Raw genomic sequence first — 20,676 nt, 5'->3', positions numbered from 1 at the left:
TTCACCAATTTATAGAAAAACTATACCTGGAAGCTGTGCTTAAGGTAGAAAATATATCACAAGTAGGGCTGTCGAAAATATCAAGATATTGATAAGTATCAATTTTGACATTTTAACTTATTATTCATGGTATCAATTCTACAGCCTACATTAGGGTGAAATGACACCTTTTATTGGCTAACTAAATAGATTACAAATGCACACTTTCAAGGCAGCTAAGGCCCCTTCATCAGGCAAGGGGTAAAAAGTGTCATTTCACCCTACTTTCTCCTGTATCAATCTATGGCTAACACGGTGCAACACTCCACTGCTACAGCCTACATTACAAATTCACTAGCAGTTTATCATGTCACAAGTTACAACCCCATTTCCATCCACTCCAGATGTTAATAAGATGGCAAGCTTCAGCAGTGTCAGAGCTTTTACCAGAATGCTTAACTGGCAAAGAGGGCTGCTGGAGTGGCGTCAGGAAATCCACTGGCTTTATATAAAATGGGGACAGAAAAACCACAAGATACATGCAAGTGCAAGATGAAAAATTTCAAGAGGTATCTTAGTTCTAAATTTCAGAAATATTAATGAATAACCTGTAAACTGTTGCGTTTGAACTAAGTATGTGGGGTTTATTTTGTCGTAAACAGGTTAAAACTTTTCTGTAGCCAGTTAAACGTTTAAAACATTCAGCTGGGGTGTCTTGATTTATTTCTTCCTGTAAATCAGTTTTATTCTCTGCTGCTCATTCAGGAACAGGTTGGGCAAATGGGCCTCTGTCATACCCTCAATTATTAAACTATCACCATGAAGTCTGCTTTCTTTAATTACTTTACTTTCTTTAATCTCATTAGAAAAGATTTAAACATTATATTGCATCACATTTAATGTAGTATGTGAGGCACTGTAACCTTTCAGTACTCCGCTGCATAAACAGTGGCGCTACTCCTCCGTGTAACGCAAACACTCCCACCTGTGCTTCACATTGCGTATTCAGCACAGCAGCCGCATGCAAAGGCCGCACAGAAGAGTACCATGTTGTCATGCTAGTCTTTCTAGCAAAAACATTTGGAAGTTAAAAGGACATCATAGTTTATTTTATACAAAAATGCAAAGTGTACTTTTTGCATGTAAACAATGACTTAAAGTGAGTTAGTGGTCAGTTTGTGTGTAACTTTTCTGAATAACTGTTTACAGAAGACCACATTGTTCTAAATGTTCATTTTACTCCAATACAGTGGAACCTCGGTTTGCGAGTAACTTGGTTTACGAGTGTTTTGCAAGACGAGCTAAATTTTTTAATAAATTTTGACTTGATAAACGAGCGATGTCTTGCAATACGAGTAGTATGGATACACTTTGTCTGCTGAGCGTCACGTGATCACAACTGAGCTGATGGTTCTTCTGTGCGTGCGTGCGTCTCTCTCTCTCGGTCTCGCGTGTCTTTCTCTCCTTAACTCTCTTTCACATGCGTGCGTGCGTGTCTCTCTCTCTCTCTCTCTCTCTCTCTCTCAGGTAATCATCTCCTATTCTCCGTCTGAGTCTGTGTGCCTCACTCATATAGTCAACATCCGTATGAGCGTATACTGTTTACTACAGGATTGTGACTGTGTGTGTGTGTATGTGTGTGCGTGAGCACGTGTGTGCTGAAGTGTGAGTCCCCGTCTTGCGCCCCAAAACACGAAGCTGAGTCTCAGTACTTTAACACCACCAGCTTTATTCAGCTTGAAACAGCAACAGCGCGGTTATTTATTGTCCTGGGATCTTTATAATGTTCCTTGTATCTCCCATCGACGGCAGGCGCTTATAGCATGTCCGCGATCTTTTTGGATGCGCTTATACCAACAAACTGCTACAGTGCTGGGAGACTGCGATTGCTTTGGGACACTCTTTCGCATGTCGTCCCGTTGGGTGGAATCCCACCAGAGTTTAGAAACTTACTCTCACCAGTCATTATTCTTTTTAAAGGTAAAGTGCCGGTTAATTTGTTTTATGTATTTTTACTTTATATTTTGTATTAATCATTTTTATATGAATAGTTTTGGGTTGTGGAACGACTTTCCATTATTTCTTATGGGGAAATTCACTTTGATATACGATTACTTTGGACTGCGAGAAAACGTGGGGATTCTTTTTGAGGGATTTAGGCCTGCACATCTTTATGCTTCCCCTTCATGTTGGCACCATTGTCGTCATGCTGTACGCAATCATCAGGAGGAATATTTAGCTCCTCAAGTCTGTCCAGAGAAAAAGACGATAAAATGTCTCCTGTTGTCTCTGTTGCTAAAAAGATGTGCTCTTTAATCATAGTTACTTCCTCAATTGTGATCATTCTTATATTTAGTGTGGTTTGCTTCTTATGGCTAATATCAGGTGTGCAATCCAAAATAATAAGTAATATTTGGACAGCTTGATTTCACTCAATATATGCTAAATACCCTTCTTACTTATGGAAAGAATGATCTCATTTTAAATTGTTTTGCTAAGGTAACTTGTGTGAGTGCTGATGCCACTCTCAAAATCTTCCGTATGCTATTTCATAAATGCCATCCTCCTGAGGCAAACAACAACAGAAACTCAAAACTCCTGCTGCTAGGGAAAATGCAATGGACTTCACATATATTATAGGACAATTGAGGAATGCTTTTTTATTATTTTTTTTTTAATTGAGAAACAAGTATAGCAGTCCTAGCCCTTTTTTGTTTCTCACATACAACAAATTGCCCCCCATGGAGAATCTAATTGGCTATTTAGTTAAATAATTTGCAGATCAGTTCTCTTTTATGTGAAAAGGGATGCTGCTTTTCTCAGAGTATTTAATAGAGAAATCTCTTAAGTATCTAATGGAAGAATTTAATAGCTAGCAACTGCAGATAGATACAGTATTATTTATCCAGCCCCACCATCCTAAGTGTGCGTGCTTCATATTTTATAGGAACGTCTTCTCTCACAACATGACACAAGCTATCAGTCACTTATCACATTTGAAGGTAAATAATTTGACAAACAAGGGTGAACACAAATACAGCAAATTCGTTGCAAATAAAGTTTTGGCGAAATTCATTGATCAACACTACCCATAATAAACAGCTACCAAAAAAATGACACTCTATAAGAGTGAACCAATCAAACAACTCCCACCTAAATATAACCATTTCACTCTGACTGCCTAAACACAAGTACATAGCGTATGGAAAGAAAAAAAAAAAAAACTTTCTATGTGGCTGATGCAGAGCAACACAGTTGTGGTATAGCCTAGGTCACCTAAGCCACAGGGTGTCTAGGACCACAGGTCTGCAGAGTGACCTGCCTATAAAGGAGTCACTTCATCCCAGTGCACTCTGATAGACCTCCGACTGCCATTTTCTATCATTCTTGTCCCCACTGTAGCCTGCCACTGTGGCGTATTCTACTTCTGGCATCAGATAAGTCAAACAGGATATATGATGGGAACCACGTCTTGTGTGGTGCATGCTGGAGCAGGGCGAAAAATACACCAAAGCCATCAGTTGGGGACCAGACTGGCCTTTTTTTGTTTGTTTTTATCCCATGCTTTTTTGTACTGGATTCATTCTGCCGTTAATGTTTTTAGCGCTGAAATAAACTGGACGTTCTGCCATTTTCAACAGCCACTGTTATTGTATTGTCCTTTTTGCAAACTTCAAATTTAATATTTTTTTATTTGACATTTGATGTTTCATATCCAATCCAATTCCAGTCCATCGGCTTTGAAACTAGCTCATTCATACAAGAAGTGCCATATTCTTTGCATTTATGTTTTGACTGTATACACAGGACCAGCTCAACAAACTAAAGTGTTTGCTTAACTATACCATCTGGGGGGTGAGGGGGGACAAAAAAAAAAAGATTTTGTTTGAATATCGCTTTAAAACATTAACTCGAATTAAAAAATGTAATTGAAAAAAGTCACCCGGCCATAAGTCTAAAAACAGAGAACAACCAGCCAAACACTTTGAGTCTGAACACATGTTTGCATTATATTTTTCCAAATTATGGTAAGAAAAACCATCACATATAAAATTAAAGAACTGCTATCTACAAAGCAGACAGAATCAAAAGTGGTTTCTTATTTTAGAAAAGTAAACAAAGTATCCAAAATGTAAAAAAAAAGAAAAGAAAAAAAAAAAACATTATTTTACGAAAAGTTTTTGTTTCAATCCCTATTTACATAAAAGTCTCAGAGACACTTTTCTTGATAAAATACTGCAAAAAAAACAAGAATTTGCAATCTGCCAAACAAATCACATTCACCATGCTTAAAATTTAAATTTTACAAACAAGTTAAAAGATAACTAAACAAGTTTAAGAGCTTGCTTAAATTCGAAAGCCTAGAGTGTTGATCTGGACACCTCTAGGAATTGTAACAGTGTAATACTTCAAAGTGTGGGATCCAAAAGACTAAAGGCATATGCTACCATACCAGTATTGTATACACAGTGTATGTGCTTTACTTATAAATTCCTTACTTCATCCAGATCTTCTTCTGGTGTAGCTGGCGTTCTGTCTGTTCGGTCAGTGGTGTAGGAAGTTAGGGACGACGTTTCAGAATCCACCGATTCTTCGTCAAATCCAAAATACGTCTCCACAACATGCCTCTGAAATCAAAAAATAAAAGTGTTACTCATTTTCCTTTTCTTTTCCAAAAAGCATGTAGTTTAATCAATTGCTTATTTACATTAGCGTTCTGTGGCCCGGTGGAAGAATTGGCATAGGTCTTAGTTTTGATTTCTTTAGAGTTTTACAGAAGATAATTTTTAGGTGAAAAAGGGCATATAAATATATCTCAATTTTACATAAGCAGCACATACGATATTATAAAGCTCCTTTCTCCATGAACAACATTTGTAACAAATATAGAGTTCAAATTTTCACACGTTCCCACAATCTGATGAAAATGACTTTTCTGGGGTCTTAAACACATTTAGGACCAGTTTCAGAACTAATAAAAATACTTCATACTTTCCAGATGTGAAATAGTTTGACTTAATACTCTTTTCCTGAATAATTACAATATTCAATAACATTTTTTTTATATACCATGTTTTCATACAAATGATGTAGCTCAAAGTGCTTTACAAGATGAAGTAAGAAAAGTTTATAAAAAAAAAAATAAAAATGTAAAAATAAGATTAGGCAATACTAAGTAACAAAGTGTAAAGTAAGGTCCGATTGCCAGAAGAACAGAAAAAAACTTCAGAGGGCTGGAGAGGAAAAAAAAAACCAAAACTGTAGGGGTTTCGATGCCACAAGACCACCCAGCCCTCACTGCAATGCATAATTTTCAAAGCACATATTATTACTTTGCAACAGTAATGATAATGAAGTATTTTATTCATCAGACACTTTTTTCAAGCTTGAAATGCATTCCAAATATTCAAAATAATGATACAGAAAAAAATAAGATACAGAAAAAGAAAGTCAGTAATTAACACCAGGTAAAAGCAAATACTGTATCAACAGTGGTAATTACCAAATAAAATATAAAAGATAAATAAATGAAATGACAGAGCAAGAAATCAATAAACAGGAAAAAAAGATTCATTGCTAAAAGACAGTAGGCAAATAAGTCTACTCTACAGTAGATATAGAATCACGTCACGGTAAAGATCTGGTTAAAGACTGAATGGTCAGAGGAGCCAAGAATGTTAAGTTAGTGTTGAGGAAATTGCTGCATAGCTGCTTTTTAAAGGAGTAAATAAAACTGACAGATCTGATAACTTTAAGGAAGTCATTTTAATATCTGTCTACAACAAAACTGAAGACGCTATGACCAGTGGAACACAGATTAGTTGGGACATAAAACAGCAGAATTGTATGTTCAAGGATTCAGTCCACCTACAGACACTTGGTGTCACAGTACAAATCCAAGAGCAGCAATTGGTAGCTTAGCACTTTCAAGAAACTCCATCTGCCTTTTTCTCTGTCTTTCCCAGCATGCTACCCTTAAACTTATATTACAGCCCTTATTAGCCACTCGTGGTCCATGTTATAATGAGACATAACACAATATTTGAAAACTTTACTCCACAGTTTCTTTAATTAACCTGGTCTAAAGATCAAGTAACAGGATCCTCTTCAAATAAAATAATGCCCACTTCAGCAAAATCTTCTAAATCAAAGTGTGTTGACAAGTTTACACACTTTCTGGGAAGTGGATTATCCCTAGTTAAATAGGGCTAAGAACTTGTCTTCTTGCTATATGGCTTGTGCAATTTAAAATGTGTAATTCATGGACTGGATGAACTTTTTTTAACAGGGATTTCTGAATAAACGGAACCTTTTCACTCAGGGACAGTAAACAAGCTGTAAACAAAAGCTGCATCTTGTATCCTACTCTGCAAATACTCTTGAAGATTTGTCAGGTACACCAGATAACCTTCTCCTGGAACACAATGTGTCACCTTACTACTGTGTTGTAATTCTTGTTCCAGAACATAATGATAAGAAAGATAGAGTTAATGTTCTGACACCTACTCTGTTGTGGTGTTAGTATGATCCTGTCCTCATTATTAGAATGTTAGGTAATAAGTACATAAGCCATTTGTGCAATGAACAGTAGTGTTATACTGTACACAAATGTTGTCTGTAAAAGCTGCAGGTGCAGTTGACACTGTTAGCAGTACGTCATGCAATGTACGGTTGAATCATTCATACTGTTCATTTCCTTGGGATACTATAACATTGTTCAGCTCTTCTGTGTACCTTACACAGTACTGAACCGAGTGATTCATAAGTCAAAATTATTTAGATAGAATGCTCAATTTGTATAGATACTCTGACAAGTGCACTGGCTTGCTGGTCTATGGTGCAAATTACCTGTGAATACTTAAAAATACATTGGCAATGAAGAAATTCTCCTACAGTATTAGCTGGTCCTGGCAAAGTAAACTTAATAGTTAAAATTTCATTTGGCATTGATGACTGCAGGCTACCCATACAAGAAAGGACCTTAAGCTGAACTGCTTTTGCAAGCACTCATGACACAACCATTCAATGACTTTGAGAATAACTGACAATCAGCAGTAACTCCTATGTGCATCATGAAGACGCAGAAGCAGTTCATCTTACAGGAATAGAGGCAAAGATAACTGGAATATTTTCACACAGGCATAGCAGATTAGCAGGTATAATAATCTTTCTTTGCTTTCTGATTTCTCGCTCATGGAAACAGCCCTCCTGCTAACAGGTCTATACTTTGTCAATAACTGATTTTCTATCCTGTAGTGACTTGATACAGTATCTGCCAGGTACAACCAAGCAGTGCAGCAGTTCCTTTTTAACTACGCATTACAATGTGCAATTAGTGACAAAATTAAAAGCTTTTGTTCTGTCAAAGTGAACCACATAACTATTGCTTGCTGCTGAATGTAACAGGACAACAAAGATGAAGGAGGCAAGGTGTGAGACGCAAGTGTTTCTTGTTTGCAGGTTGTCAACTTTAAAATGTCTCTTCAGCAAGTAGTCTTGAAAATTCTTTTTAACAGCCCAGTTTAGAGCAAGTAATTAAAACTTGAAGAAATTGTAGTTCACAATATCTTGTTATGTTGGTATAACATCACAGCTGGCTCCAAAACCCCACTACCCCTTAGAAAAAAAGGTACTGAAACCAGAGGAAAAAGTGAGTTAAGCATTCTCAGTGCTAGGTCTGCGAGCCCCTGACGACTCTAAAACAGTAGGTGCTGGTGAGACAGTAGCACTGGACCAATGTGAAGATGGCTAAAGTGTCAGTTCCATGTGAGGAGCATTATCAACCACTATTTTTTTGAATTTGGACTGTGTCATTTAGTCAGCAAATTCTCAACAGTGTGCTTGACTAGTTAGCATTAATGATGAATGAATATTGAATACTACACTGCACCACACTCAGCCAGTACCAAAGTAGCAACACTTGGCAGGTCCCCAGTGCAGACATTGAAAGTTTCAAAAAGAAAATCATGGCACCTTTTAAAGACTCTAATGATTCACTTGCTTCTTAAACAAAAAAAAGCCCTTGTCACACATTTTTAAACAACAGGTTACATTCAGTCTGGGTGTTATATATCTATATTTCTTATAAATATCCTTAAAGTTTACTGCACCCACTCAGCAACTCAATGCCTGTTACATAGCATGTTACCAATAAGATTATTTGTCTCATGATAAGCCTGACAGATAAACTTAACTGATGCAGCCACCGGCATAGTAGCAGTTTCTTAAATGTTAATCCTAAAAGATGTTGTGGATATTTTTTATGAAGTGATTTACTCACCTGCTGACTACTTGTTTTTAATGTAAAGCTAATCCTAGGAGTAAATACCTCAAAGGCAAAATATTACCTTAAACTTACAGAATCTATGTATGCCTAATATACAGTATCTTATTCATATCTACATATCTATACACACATACTCTCAACATCTATATAAATCAAATTATTTAATACTTCTAAACTTGCACAGGGTGTAATATGCAAGAAAATTAACAAGACAGTGAGCACACCATGTATTACTATGAAGGAGACCTTTGAAAAATATAGTGACATCAATTAGTCGAAACGAAAAACAAGACCAAATCACTGGGGGCTCAACAACACTGCATCTTGTCATATTGCTAAGTAACAGACACAGAGTGTGGAGGTCCCCAGTGTCTTCATTTATGTAAACTCGTCATGCTAGAGACTTTCATTGCCAGCATGTTCATACCATAAAAATCAAAAGCTCCGCCATACTCGGCTTTCTAGTTAATAAAATATTGATTGAGAGAGTTTAGTTAGTTTTACCATAGTTATGAATAAAAAATGATTCCATCACATCCACATCACCTATGAGATGAAATAAAAATAATGGAAAATGTACTACAGAGCACTCACTAGACACATTTTCAACTTTATATTTTCTTTTTATCTAAAAATTAATCAAATATAGAAGGCATATGTGTAACGTTTGTTTTTTTTTTAGCAAGATACATAGGAGACATTCTGAGGTACAAACTATTTTTTTCCTTCTGATTAATAGTGAATACATTTGTGTATTCCTGCCACACCAGTTGGACCCAAGTATTAGCGGTCATCAGACATTTTCTTTATTTGACTTTTAGGTGTTCTTCACTTGTTTTAATTCTATTCGTTGTAAATAAATCTCCAGAGTTAGGCTGCAACATTTATTTCTCCAGAATTCATTAGTTCTCTAGTGGAGATGTATTTATTTTTTCCAGCACAAAGTTATTTTACAGGAACACCATGTGATATGACTTAGCTGCTCCTATGTGAATAAAACACAATTTAAATCAGACACTTCTTCACACGCATATTAGGGCCAAAAAACAATTCTCAGAACTGCAATTCTTAATCAGAATATTTGTCTTAAAAAAGAAAGTATATATTATGATTTTTGTCAAATCCTCACTCTGAGTGCTTAGGTTGGTAAATAAGCAAACTAAACAAAAAATGCTTAACAAGATTTTTCTGCTAATAGATAGTGATTAAAAAAACAATCTACAACACTCTAGAGTCATAACTATAGAAAAACGACATATTCTTTACTTTATACTATCATTAAGGAACATTGTCATACTGATGGGCAATTTGATCGTCTGAAGCATTCCAAAAGCAAAGTCCACAAACCAACTTACAACTGTTACAAATGGCAAAAGTAACAAATAATGCATTGCACTTGTTTCCTTACCTTCATGTTTGTATGTCATCTCTTGGCAACCAGAAAAGTAAAAGCACACAAGTGTGCACAAACAAATAAAAGAGGCAAAGTACAAAACAAGAAAAAAATACTCCATAGTAAATAGGATTTAAGAAAAATATTGCACTTCCGATGTTTATTCACCAGTTCCTTACTTCTCTTTGGTAATATTTCAGAATGCCGAAATAATTTCAAAATATGTTGTTTAAAGTAAACGAAACTAATTGAAAATACAAAGGATTGCACTATTCATACCATTCAATGGACTTAAAAGAGCACAATTTGCTACAGATCATAAAGGATTAAAGTTAAATATATTTCTCTAATTTAACTATACTGAGCGGGGAACATAAGCAATGCCCCAACTTTGATCAGAAACCTCTCATCTCTTCTCAAAGGTTTAAAGCTCTGTTCTTTAAATTGTAGCATGCAAACTATGAAAGCATAAGCTTGCAATTGATTGTGTGCCGAATACTGGATATGCAACGCTCCACCCTACTATGACAAGAAAGGATCCTATGGGAAAGGTGTTACTTCTCTCAAATATCCTCATAATTATATAAAAGTCCCCTACTGTTGTAGTTCATCTGCCTCATTTGAGCTTCACAGAATATTAGAAACAAATAAACAAACAAAAAATTATCACAAGTGATATTTCCTGGTTTGTACCAGAACTAAACCTTTTTGACCACTGCTGCAAGATTTTATCAGAATGAATAATAAGGTTAAAAAAACAAAATCTTACATGTGAATTGCAGTAATGTGGCAGGGTGTGCAGAATCCTGGGGGAATTGGGAGGAACTGCCACAAATAAGGTAGATTTTGCAAGGCATTTACTACAGAAGGCAGAATGATTGTATTTCTAGTGCATTTTACTTTCCAGACTTTGATCAGAAACATTTGTAAAATATTTTGTTTCATGTGAAGCAGAAAACTGATCCATTGGGTGTACAAAGGTTGAAGAAATTGACTATGGGTGCTAATACTAATATATATATATATGAGAAAAATAAAAAAGTTCACTAAAAAATCATCTTAGACAAGTTGACTGTTCTGAAAAAACAGCATAACTGTAGGAGTCAAGCAATCCAGAGTTCAGGTGCTAGAAGCTAAGCTTTGTGGACAAAGATTACTAGCACATTTTCCACTCCACTACCACCTTCTTCCAATGTCCAGTAACTCCACACCATCCCTACTATATCAACAACTCCTACTACACCAACTGAAATGGCTAGTGACGAGTCCACCTCTGACCATCAGTATAGACTGTCCATAACTGAAGACCAAGTGAGGAGACAACTGAGGAAGCTACACATAGGAAAAGCTGAAGGACCAGATGGAGTCAGTCCTTGAGTTCAATGCCTGTGCTGACCAAATTTGTGGTATCCTCTGTCACCTGTTCAGTTTGTCCCTAAGGCTTCAGAAATTGCTGCTGCTGTGGAGAACACGCTGCATTGTTCCAGCTCCAAAAGAGGCAGGAGTCTCTTCGAATAATGACTACAGATTGGTGCAACTTGCGTCTCACATCATGAAGACCTTTTCAGAGGCTGGTCCTGGACTAGATGAGTACTCTTGTGGTAGACGACCTGAACCACTGCAGTTTGCCTACTGGATAAAGATTGTAGTGGAAGACGCAATTATCTATGAGCGTCACAAGTCTTATTCTCACTTGGACAAAGTTGGTAGCACTGTGAGGATTATGTTTTTCAATCTCTCTCGTGCCTTCAATACCATACATCCATCCCTGTTAAGGTGTAAGCTCAGGAATAGCCTATGGTATCTTGGATTATGAACAATCAGTTGGGCAAGCCACAGTTTATGATACAGGAGTGAGTAACACTGGAACACCACAAGGAACAGTCCTGTCTCCTTTTCTCTTCACTCTGTATACCTCAGACTAAAAATATAACACCAGGTCATGTCACTTGCAGAAATTCTTAATTGACTCTATACTTGTGGGGTGTATTGATAAAGGAGATAAGACAGAGTACAGGAGTCAGGGGGAGAACTTTGTTTCTTGGTGCAAAGATAATGGTCTGCATCTTAACATCAGCAAAACCAAGGAACTGGTAATTGACTTTCACTGTACAAAGGAATCTCTATGCCCAGTGGGGTCGGGGGGTGTTGGTTTGTAAGAATGGATGCAAGAGGTAGTACACTCCTAAAAGTACTTGGGGATCCACATCAATGACAGGCTGGACTCATCTCAGAACACTGAGGACCTATATAAGAAAGGGCCGAGTGGGCTCTCTTTCCTTAGGGGTCTGCATTCCTTTAACATGGATCGTTACATCCTTCACATCTTCTATAACTCTGTGATGGCCAGTGTGATTTTCTACACTGCATTGTGCTAGATTAGTAACATCATTTCAGAGCTACAACAAGCTAATAAAAAGGGCAGACTCAGTTATGGGCTACACTCCATACCCCCTGGAGGTAGTGGCAAGGAGAAAAAACAAAACTGAGTGTCATTATTTACAGTGCTGCATATCCTCTCTCAGATATCCAACACTGAGTACTTTTCAGCAAACAAATTATTCAGAAGAAGTATGTCAAGAAACGCTACTGGGATTCTTTTATATGCCTGTATAATGCCCTACTGTGACTATGACCGCCAAGTCAGAGGTTTTCTTTTCTTTCTTTCTTTTTCTTTCTTCCTTTACAGCAGGGGTGTCCAACTCAGGTCCTGGTGGGATGCAGTGGCTGCAGGTTTTCATTCTAACCATCTTCTTAATTAGTGAGCTGTATTTGCTGCTGATTAACTTGTTTTGCCTTAGTTTTAACTGACGTGACTCAGACCCCTTAGTTGTTTGTTTTTCCTTAATGAACAGCCCAACAATAATAAAACACGAAACAAGCTGCCACATGACTATTTAACCTGAAAATAAAGAAAGGTGAAGGTCTCAATCATGTTGGTCTGATCAGGTCACCGAAACATCTTGATGGTGGTCTTAGAAAAAAACAGAAAATCAACAGTCTGCTATAGCAGAATGACAGCAGCAGCAAGTCATGATATTCAATAAAGGCTTTAATTAACATCAAGAATTGGAATGAAATTGGCTGGAGTTTGATGTTCGAATTTAGCTGGCTCGTTTCATATCTCATTTCTGTTAGGCTACCATTTAATGAAGAAACAAATCAAATCAGAAGACTGAATCCTTCAAAACAGGTCTGAACAAAATGAAGGGAAAAGGAGTTAATTAGCAGTGAAAACTGCTCGCTGATTAGGAAAATGGTTAGAATGAAAACCTGCAGGCAATGCGGCCCACCAGGACCGGAGTTGGACACCCCTGCTTTACAGTCTTTTTGGTGTCCATTCAGACCATAGTGTGTGTGAATACATATCTATCTATCTATTTATGATTCTTGACAATATGTAAATTTAAGAAGACAAAGTTGCCACTGGGTTAGGAGAAACTGGCATGATAAATGTATTCCTATTCATATAGGAAGAATGCACTAATGTTTCTTGGGTGAGAACTAGACCAAGCTGTATTACAACTGGATGCTCTACCACATGGACCAAGGCCTTCTGGAGTAATCCTTTGTCACCAGAAATAAACCACAGACAGTGGTGATAAATTATACCATCTGTCAGGTCACTAATCTTTAAGATGAAACATTGGCAAGAGGCAAAACCAGGACCACAGAGAGAACACATGAGGACTATAGGAATCTGTGAATAACCAGAAACTGTCAGAAGTAGTACACAACATGTTTATAATAATTAAATTCTGTACTAATTAGTATTTAATCTTACTTAGATACTAAGACAGCAAGCACATAGTAAGCAACAATTTCACAAGGACCATGTTTCAAAGAAGAATGTTATACTAGAGAACAGAGTGGGAAGATGATGCTTGCAAGCTTGGGTATAGCTAAAGGGATCTTTAATGAGTGGCACTGAACAAGCATTTTTCTTTCATTTGTTGCCCAAACTGGTGAAAAAGAAAACTTTGAAATTCTCTCTCCTAGATTTAAACTTAACCAGCAGCACAAGCAATGCCTAATATTAAATATATTTGGCACCTTAGAAAATTTTTTAAAATCCTGTAATTATTCTACCAGTATTAATCTACAACATGTTTTCAACTTGGCTCCTCAGACATAAAAAAATAAAATAAATACTTAATTCAGGCATGCTTTTAAATATTTAAGAAACAAAGACATTTTTAATGGTTAGCCTGTCTTTACAAATTATTGACTAATTACTATTCTGCCACAAGCCATAGAGTAACTTATATGCTTCAGGTGCCATGGCAACTGCAATCATGTTGCCAGGCTGTCTGACTCAGTATTCACTAATTCCCTGGGTGTCAATGTTATTTAACCCATTTCGGTCTTTTCCTACTGTCTAATTAACCATCTCAAACAATGAATTTATCTCAGTCAACCTGAGAATAAAAATAAAATCACATGATGGTCATGTCAACCATCCCATTTATTCATCAGTCCTATACAAGGTGCTGTTTTTGCTTTTTGATTTGCTTCATTTGTTTAATTTATGGTTTTTCATGCACTCTACTTGTGATTTTTTGGGTAATTTATCTTAATGGACTGGAAAAGCTCATCAGGGATTAATTAGTCAATTCATGACAGATAACAATGGAGCTCAGAAGCTAGACGTGCTGCATTTGGGACCAGATGAAGCAATTCTAGCATTTTTTCATGTTAAGCATCTTTTGAAAATTTAATTTGCCAATTATTTATTTTATTTTGACTTTTGTGATTGAAACTTTGATAGTTGATAGCAAACAGCCTTGGGAGAAAAAGGATATGGTACCTGATTCCTAAATATTTTCCAGTGCACCATGGAAAATTAACTGAATTGTGAATCTCGATTTACTTAGAAGACAACTAAACATTCCTGCAGTGAATCAATACATTAAAAGACTACAAAATGTACTTTCAATGGGGAGTTTGCATAGTTCAAGAAACCATGTTACTCCAAACCATTGTATCTGAAAACAGAACACAGAAAAGTATCAGAATTTGAATTGTACCAATATTAAATTAATAAAATAAAAATATGCTGCAAACAGGACTTTTTCACATCTGTGCTTCATCTACTAGTGTCTGTGAAATTTAAAATACATAAATAACGACCCTGAAGCAGGGTCGGTGCAAGGAAAAATATCCATGGCGGGATGATGCACGATCACAATAAAAGTAAAGGCCCACACTATTTTTGATTCATAGCAAATATGCCTGAGAGTACATAAGCAACAGATTCAAGAAAATAGAACTTCACCTTAGGATTGCACTGCAACAAGTCAAAGACAGGCTGCATCAATCAAACACATGATAGGCAACACTCTTAATTTTTTGCTTTTCATTTGCTTTTTCAATATCTGTTGCAACTTAATTTGTAATTTTTTTCCTTCTGTTTAATGAACTTCTAAATGGTACAACCTGTATCGCATATTTTACTTCAGCCAACGCATAACTGCCATCACTGGCCATATTTTGAAGTGGCTGGGTTGATATTTGTCTATAGGTATTGTGTACTGTACTGATTATTATTGTCAGAAACTCTCATTGTGTTTACCTTTGTAATTTTTACATTACATCACCCAAGTTACTTGGTGTTAATTAGATAAAAAGTGGAAATGTAAAAAGTAATTAAAAATTATGTATTACTCCTAAACATTGTTCATTTAGTACATAATCTTCACCCAATGACTACATGTCAGTGGCAATTTCATCCCACATGACAAAGACCTCTGAGAGGCTGGTCCTGGACTATACAAGTTCTTTTGTAAGAGACCACTTCAACCCATTGCAGTTTGCCTATTGTACAAAGATTAGAGTGGAAGATGTAATGATCTATCTGCTCCACAAGACATATACCCATCTGAACAAAGCTGCTACCACTATGAGAATTGTGTTTTTTTTCTCACTAGGATCTTCAATGCAATCAAGCCATCACTGTTAAATGGTAAGCTCAGGTATATGCAGATGGATGAGCCTATGGTGTACTGGATAATGGACTGTCTGTCTGGAAAACCGCAGTTTATGAGGCTCAAGGACTGCACTGTGATGTGAGCAACACTGGAGCACCACAAAAACTGCCATCTCTTCTTTTCTGCTCACCTGCACATATCAGACTATAAAAAGGTCACTTATAGAAATTACCTGATGACTCTGCATTAATAAGAGTCTATTGACAAGAGGGACGAGACAGAGCATAGAAGTCAACTTGAGAACTTTGTTTCTTAGTGCAAAAAGAATTGTCTGCAGTTCAACATTGGAAAAACCAAGGAAATGGTTATTGACTTGATGCACCAAAAAAAAAAAAATTATGCCCAGTCATTACTCAGGGAGTGGATGTGGTGCACAGCAGAACATAGGAGGAGTTACACATTAATAACAAGCTAGATTAGTCTAGTAACAGAGCCAAACTACACAAGAAAAGGCAGAGGAGACTCTTGGGAGACAAAGTTCTTTTAATGTGAATTGTCACATCCTGCGGTGTGCTGGGTAGGTGATATCATTTCAAGAGAGGCCCATTGAGTCAAGAAGCTAATTAGTAAAGCATGTGACTTGCTGTAGTAAAGGAGAGAATGAAGACACAACCTATGGTCACAATATCACTGAGCCGAAGTGTGTCTAGAAATGCTATTGGGGCTCATTCATAACGATGGCAATATATAGTACCTTTATAAAGATTTGTTGTAAATATACTCTTTTATTATTTGCCAAGCTGCATGTTTTTTTAATTTATGTAATTCTTGTGGGTGTTTGAAGGAGACACTGCTAGTATTGCACATTTGTATACAACATTCTTGATTTTTTCCATCTGGTTCAAAAAAAACCCAAATGCAAAAAAATTCCTGAGACATTTTGGCCTCACCTGATGCAGCTTAGCACCACGACAAAAGTAATAAAGTAAATGTTATTACAGAAAAAGTAATGATAGGTGAGGACTAGACTGTGTGATAGGCACAGTTCAAAATTATACACGGACAGAGTGTAGTGTATCTATTGCGGTTTAACAGCATAAACAGTTTATGTTTTGAGAACATTTACCTAATAAATCAAGATATCCACAGGAAAACAGTGTGGCCACCTAACAGAACCACCAGCACTATAAGGTGCGAGGGTGTATCATGGGGCAGATATCGGATCGGACCACTATCTTCTAATGGCATCGCTACATCTCGGGTTAAAGAGATAAGAAGCAACAGCCAAATCACCCTTACTCTGTGGAGAAATTGAGCGACCATTGCCAAACAGATCCTGCTCAACAAGGAAAAGCGGATCAACAAATTTATCAAGCCTCTTCTAATTAATTTCATTGTTTACAGAAAGCCTTTTACACCATCCATGGACAATCACTATAGAGCATTGTGAAAATATATAGCTTTTACCAAATGCAATGTTCTCTGAAACCTGTATCTAGAGTCAAGGCTGCCTTCTCTCCCCATTCCTGAATCTACTCACAGTGGTCTTTGTCATGAAAAGGATGGTTAGACCAGGCTTGGGTATCTAATGCAAAGTCTAGGCTCCACATGGTGGAATAAGAAAAAGAGGGACACCTTTCAAGAACTGCCACTCAGCTTTCAAAGACAAAACACAGAGCAATGGCATAACTTGGGAACCACACATGGAAAGAAGTGAGTGAGCATTCAGAAACACAGTCTGGTGCATCATTCCTGCAGGTGAGCAAGCTCTTCATATGTTTACTAACAATATTTAGCAAAATTTAGGTAAACAGACGCAGATGAGCAATTTTGGGTTGAATGTCGTGCTCTTTTAGAAACATTGCTTATTTTATTCTATTCAAACTAAGCAATGTTAAGTGATAATCATGGAGCACAAACATGACCTCATTTACCTTAATTAACATAGGATCTTATAAGTTATCCTAATATCACACTTGTTATGTTCTGAGCTCCTGGTGCAGAAATTATTTAATGTGTCCGTGTGTTGTCTTCTCATGACAACTGTTCTGACATGGTCACCTCTCTTAAAGCACTTGTACAGTAGTATGGGTGATGTGGGTAAAAAACAGTAAAATGAAAAATATGTAATCATAACAACCCAATAAGAGTAAGTTATTTGAACTGTATTACTCAAACAGTTTTAAAACATGAAGCCATACCAGACACCCTACCAATTTCAATAAGCTCAGCTTAAATTTAACTACAAATCAAGCCTATTAAAACTAAAAGAAAAAAAAAAAAAAACGCGAGGAATAAAAGATACAAATCCTCTCATTTCCCCAAGAATCAAGCACATATTCCACCATCTTTTCCAACACACAGAAACAAATGGGCAAAAGAGGCAAAGAAGGTTCATTAAGTTGTCTATGACTGATTAAGAAAATTTTAGTCTTGTGGTGTCTATTTTCCATATACTAATTTTCCACTTGCCAACATAAAGTGCTATTTGACAAGACATTTACACCTACATGGATAAAGAAATTTATATTTAAGAATCTCATCTTCCATAACGTGCTAAAGATCTTTGATAACCACCTGCCTAAAATCAGGGAATAGTAATCAATAGCAAACGTATAACCAATAGGAATAAGTTTCAACCTGTTCATCTTTGTCTTGATTGTCAAGAGACAAAACTATCATGAAAAGAAGAATTTTGAAATAAATAGCATAGGCATTAGGAAGAGATATTTCCTTTAAAAAAATGTGCCATTTGATTCGGTTGCAGAGGATTCAAAAATGGATGGATGGATATATTTTCAGAAATTGCATGTCTTTGGATCAGAGTTGCATGTAACGTCCTTATTATAACAGTTTTTGTTAATTTTGATCAACTTACCTTTGGCAACTTTAAACTTTTTCTTTTGCTCTTTTTGCTTCTTAACAGACGGTCTCTTTCCTGGATAAGAAGAAGTGATATTGTAATTAAAAAGCAAATGAAGCCCCATGAAGCTAAAAGAAATGTATAACACTAGGGTATAGGTATATGAAAAAACCAACCATGCACATATTTTACATTTGGCAGTACTGCTATCTTGCTGCTATAGATGATGCATCTTGAATAGGCAAAGTTCACCTCCACAAGCAAAAGTATGGACAGCAAATGAATTAGCAATCAACCATCCTTGCAATACCTTCAATGAATGTAGCTATGAAACTGTACAAAGAAAGAAGTCTAATGTCGTTAAAAGAAAACAAAAGAATCAAAGGATGTTTGATCGGTATTTGAAAACTGAAAATGTTTTGCTTATGAGTGAAAGCTTAATAATTTAGTGTGAAAATAGGATGTTATCATTGAACATGTACAACAAGGTAAAATACATTAAACTGACATTTCTATATATTCAAACACCATTTTAAACATGAAACAGTCTGAGCTCAATTATTTGTTGACATCTCCATAAAAAAGACTTATCTTACAAGGACTCAGTGAGAGTTAAACTGAGCCAAGGGCTTTTCTTATTAATTACATTAGATGGACACATATTTTTTCCTACAGGGAAAGGATTTAAGGTTTACTTTTGAGTAAATGAAAATAAAATAAAAACTGCAATACATCACAAAACTGAATAACAATACTTAATATATAAAAAAGAAAAAATATGATATTGCACTGTTACCCAAGTATCCTAATAATCTTCTACTCCTACTACTCACTTCTCACTCTCTCCCTGAAATAACTGGACATTACAAGGTCACTGGCCATAATAAGGTTACTTATTTTCCCTAGCAACAATAAGCAGTGTACTACATTTTTGCAACAATACCACCAAACGATGGACTAAAAATGTACTGTAACTACAGTACTGTCATATGTAGAAGTAACTATAATGACAGCCACGGTATTTATCAAGTTTAAAAAAACAAAACAAAAAAACTCCACTTTCACCAGTGAGTGTTGGCTCCACACGAAGCTGCATTAATACTGGCCCTTTTGTTATTTCTATACTAATATTTTGCATCTAGCTTCAAGTCAGCCTGGCCCAAGAATTCCTGCTTGACATACATATTTGGTATGTCACTCTAGTATAGCATGAATACAATCCAAAACAAATAACACGTCTCTGGCTACCAGTTCTGTTGGTCAAATTTGAATGCTACAATGCATTTTATTTTATTTTACATAGTAACTTTCCATATGGAGCACTATACTGTATTTTGCAAGTAAAGATACATAGCAGAACTCTTGACATAACATTTTAAGTGAGTGAATCGAGAGGTGGGATCTTTTAGGGACTACAACCTTATTATTTATTGCCCAGTCCCTTTATCCACTATACCACATTCAATGAAACCAAGCATTTGTGTGGTCTATGAATGTGCAAACTTGAGAACAACATTAGTACAAAAAACATTAAAGTAGTAGCGGAATATAAACTGTAGACTGAGCCTAGAAGTGCCACCTAGTGGATATTGTACTGCTATGAACTTATAAAGGCCATCTTGTGTGTTTTTTTTTTACTGTTTGTTACTACAGATATTAGACAGAGTGCATTCTCACCAAAACGTTAACTACTGCTGAATTACCAAGGATTTCTTCACAGCACTTACAGTATATGAGAACATTGTTGACTTTCTTTAAATGTACTATATCGAGTTAAGTACAGCCTATCGAAAATACTATGGGCCAACTTTGTAACCCTTGTTTAAAATGAAAAATGGCACATTCAAAATGCAAAGCTCACCACCGTAAGATCGTCTATCATTGACTGCTGCTCAGCCACCTGAAGCCGAAGAAATTCAATTTCCTGCTCATCATGTGTGTGACTCAAATCATTGAGAGAACTTGGTCTCCTTAGAATTGTTTGTGCCTGTGTCTGCAATTTTTCCTTCTGGGGAGACATAAAAAAGAAAATTAATAATAATAATAATTCACTGTGATTATCAAAACTGCACTACATCAAGGCAAAATAAAAATTGCATGAGTTTAAAAAAAAGGTGAAGCAGTATGGAAACATGAATAAATGTTTTAAAAAGCTACGTACTGTAAATTTAACAAGATAATAGAAAGAATTTGAATGAGAAACTTAAATTGCAATTAGTATTGAGCA

General features: G+C 36.2%; 1 protein-coding gene across 5 annotated transcripts in view; it reads right to left on the bottom strand.

The window, feature by feature from the left end:
- jakmip1 (janus kinase and microtubule interacting protein 1) overlaps positions 1-20,676 on the bottom strand; it is a 278,170-nt gene that overhangs the window by 57,163 nt on the left and 200,331 nt on the right. For all 5 annotated transcript variants that reach the window (XM_039751459.1, XM_039751460.1, XM_039751462.1 and 2 more), the window contains 3 exons: positions 20,311-20,457; positions 18,465-18,524; positions 4,479-4,607 (listed from right to left, as the gene is read on the bottom strand). In XM_039751459.1, coding sequence (XP_039607393.1) covers positions 4,479-4,607; positions 18,465-18,524; positions 20,311-20,457 — 336 coding nt within the window. The remainder of the gene's footprint in view (positions 1-4,478; positions 4,608-18,464; positions 18,525-20,310; positions 20,458-20,676) is intronic.

Source organism: Polypterus senegalus, chromosome 4, assembly GCF_016835505.1.
Source record: "Polypterus senegalus isolate Bchr_013 chromosome 4, ASM1683550v1, whole genome shotgun sequence".
Lineage (NCBI taxonomy): Eukaryota > Metazoa > Chordata > Cladistia > Polypteriformes > Polypteridae > Polypterus > Polypterus senegalus.
The sequence above is the reverse complement of the archived record's forward strand: the minus strand, read 5'-3'. Positions and strand labels throughout refer to the sequence as shown.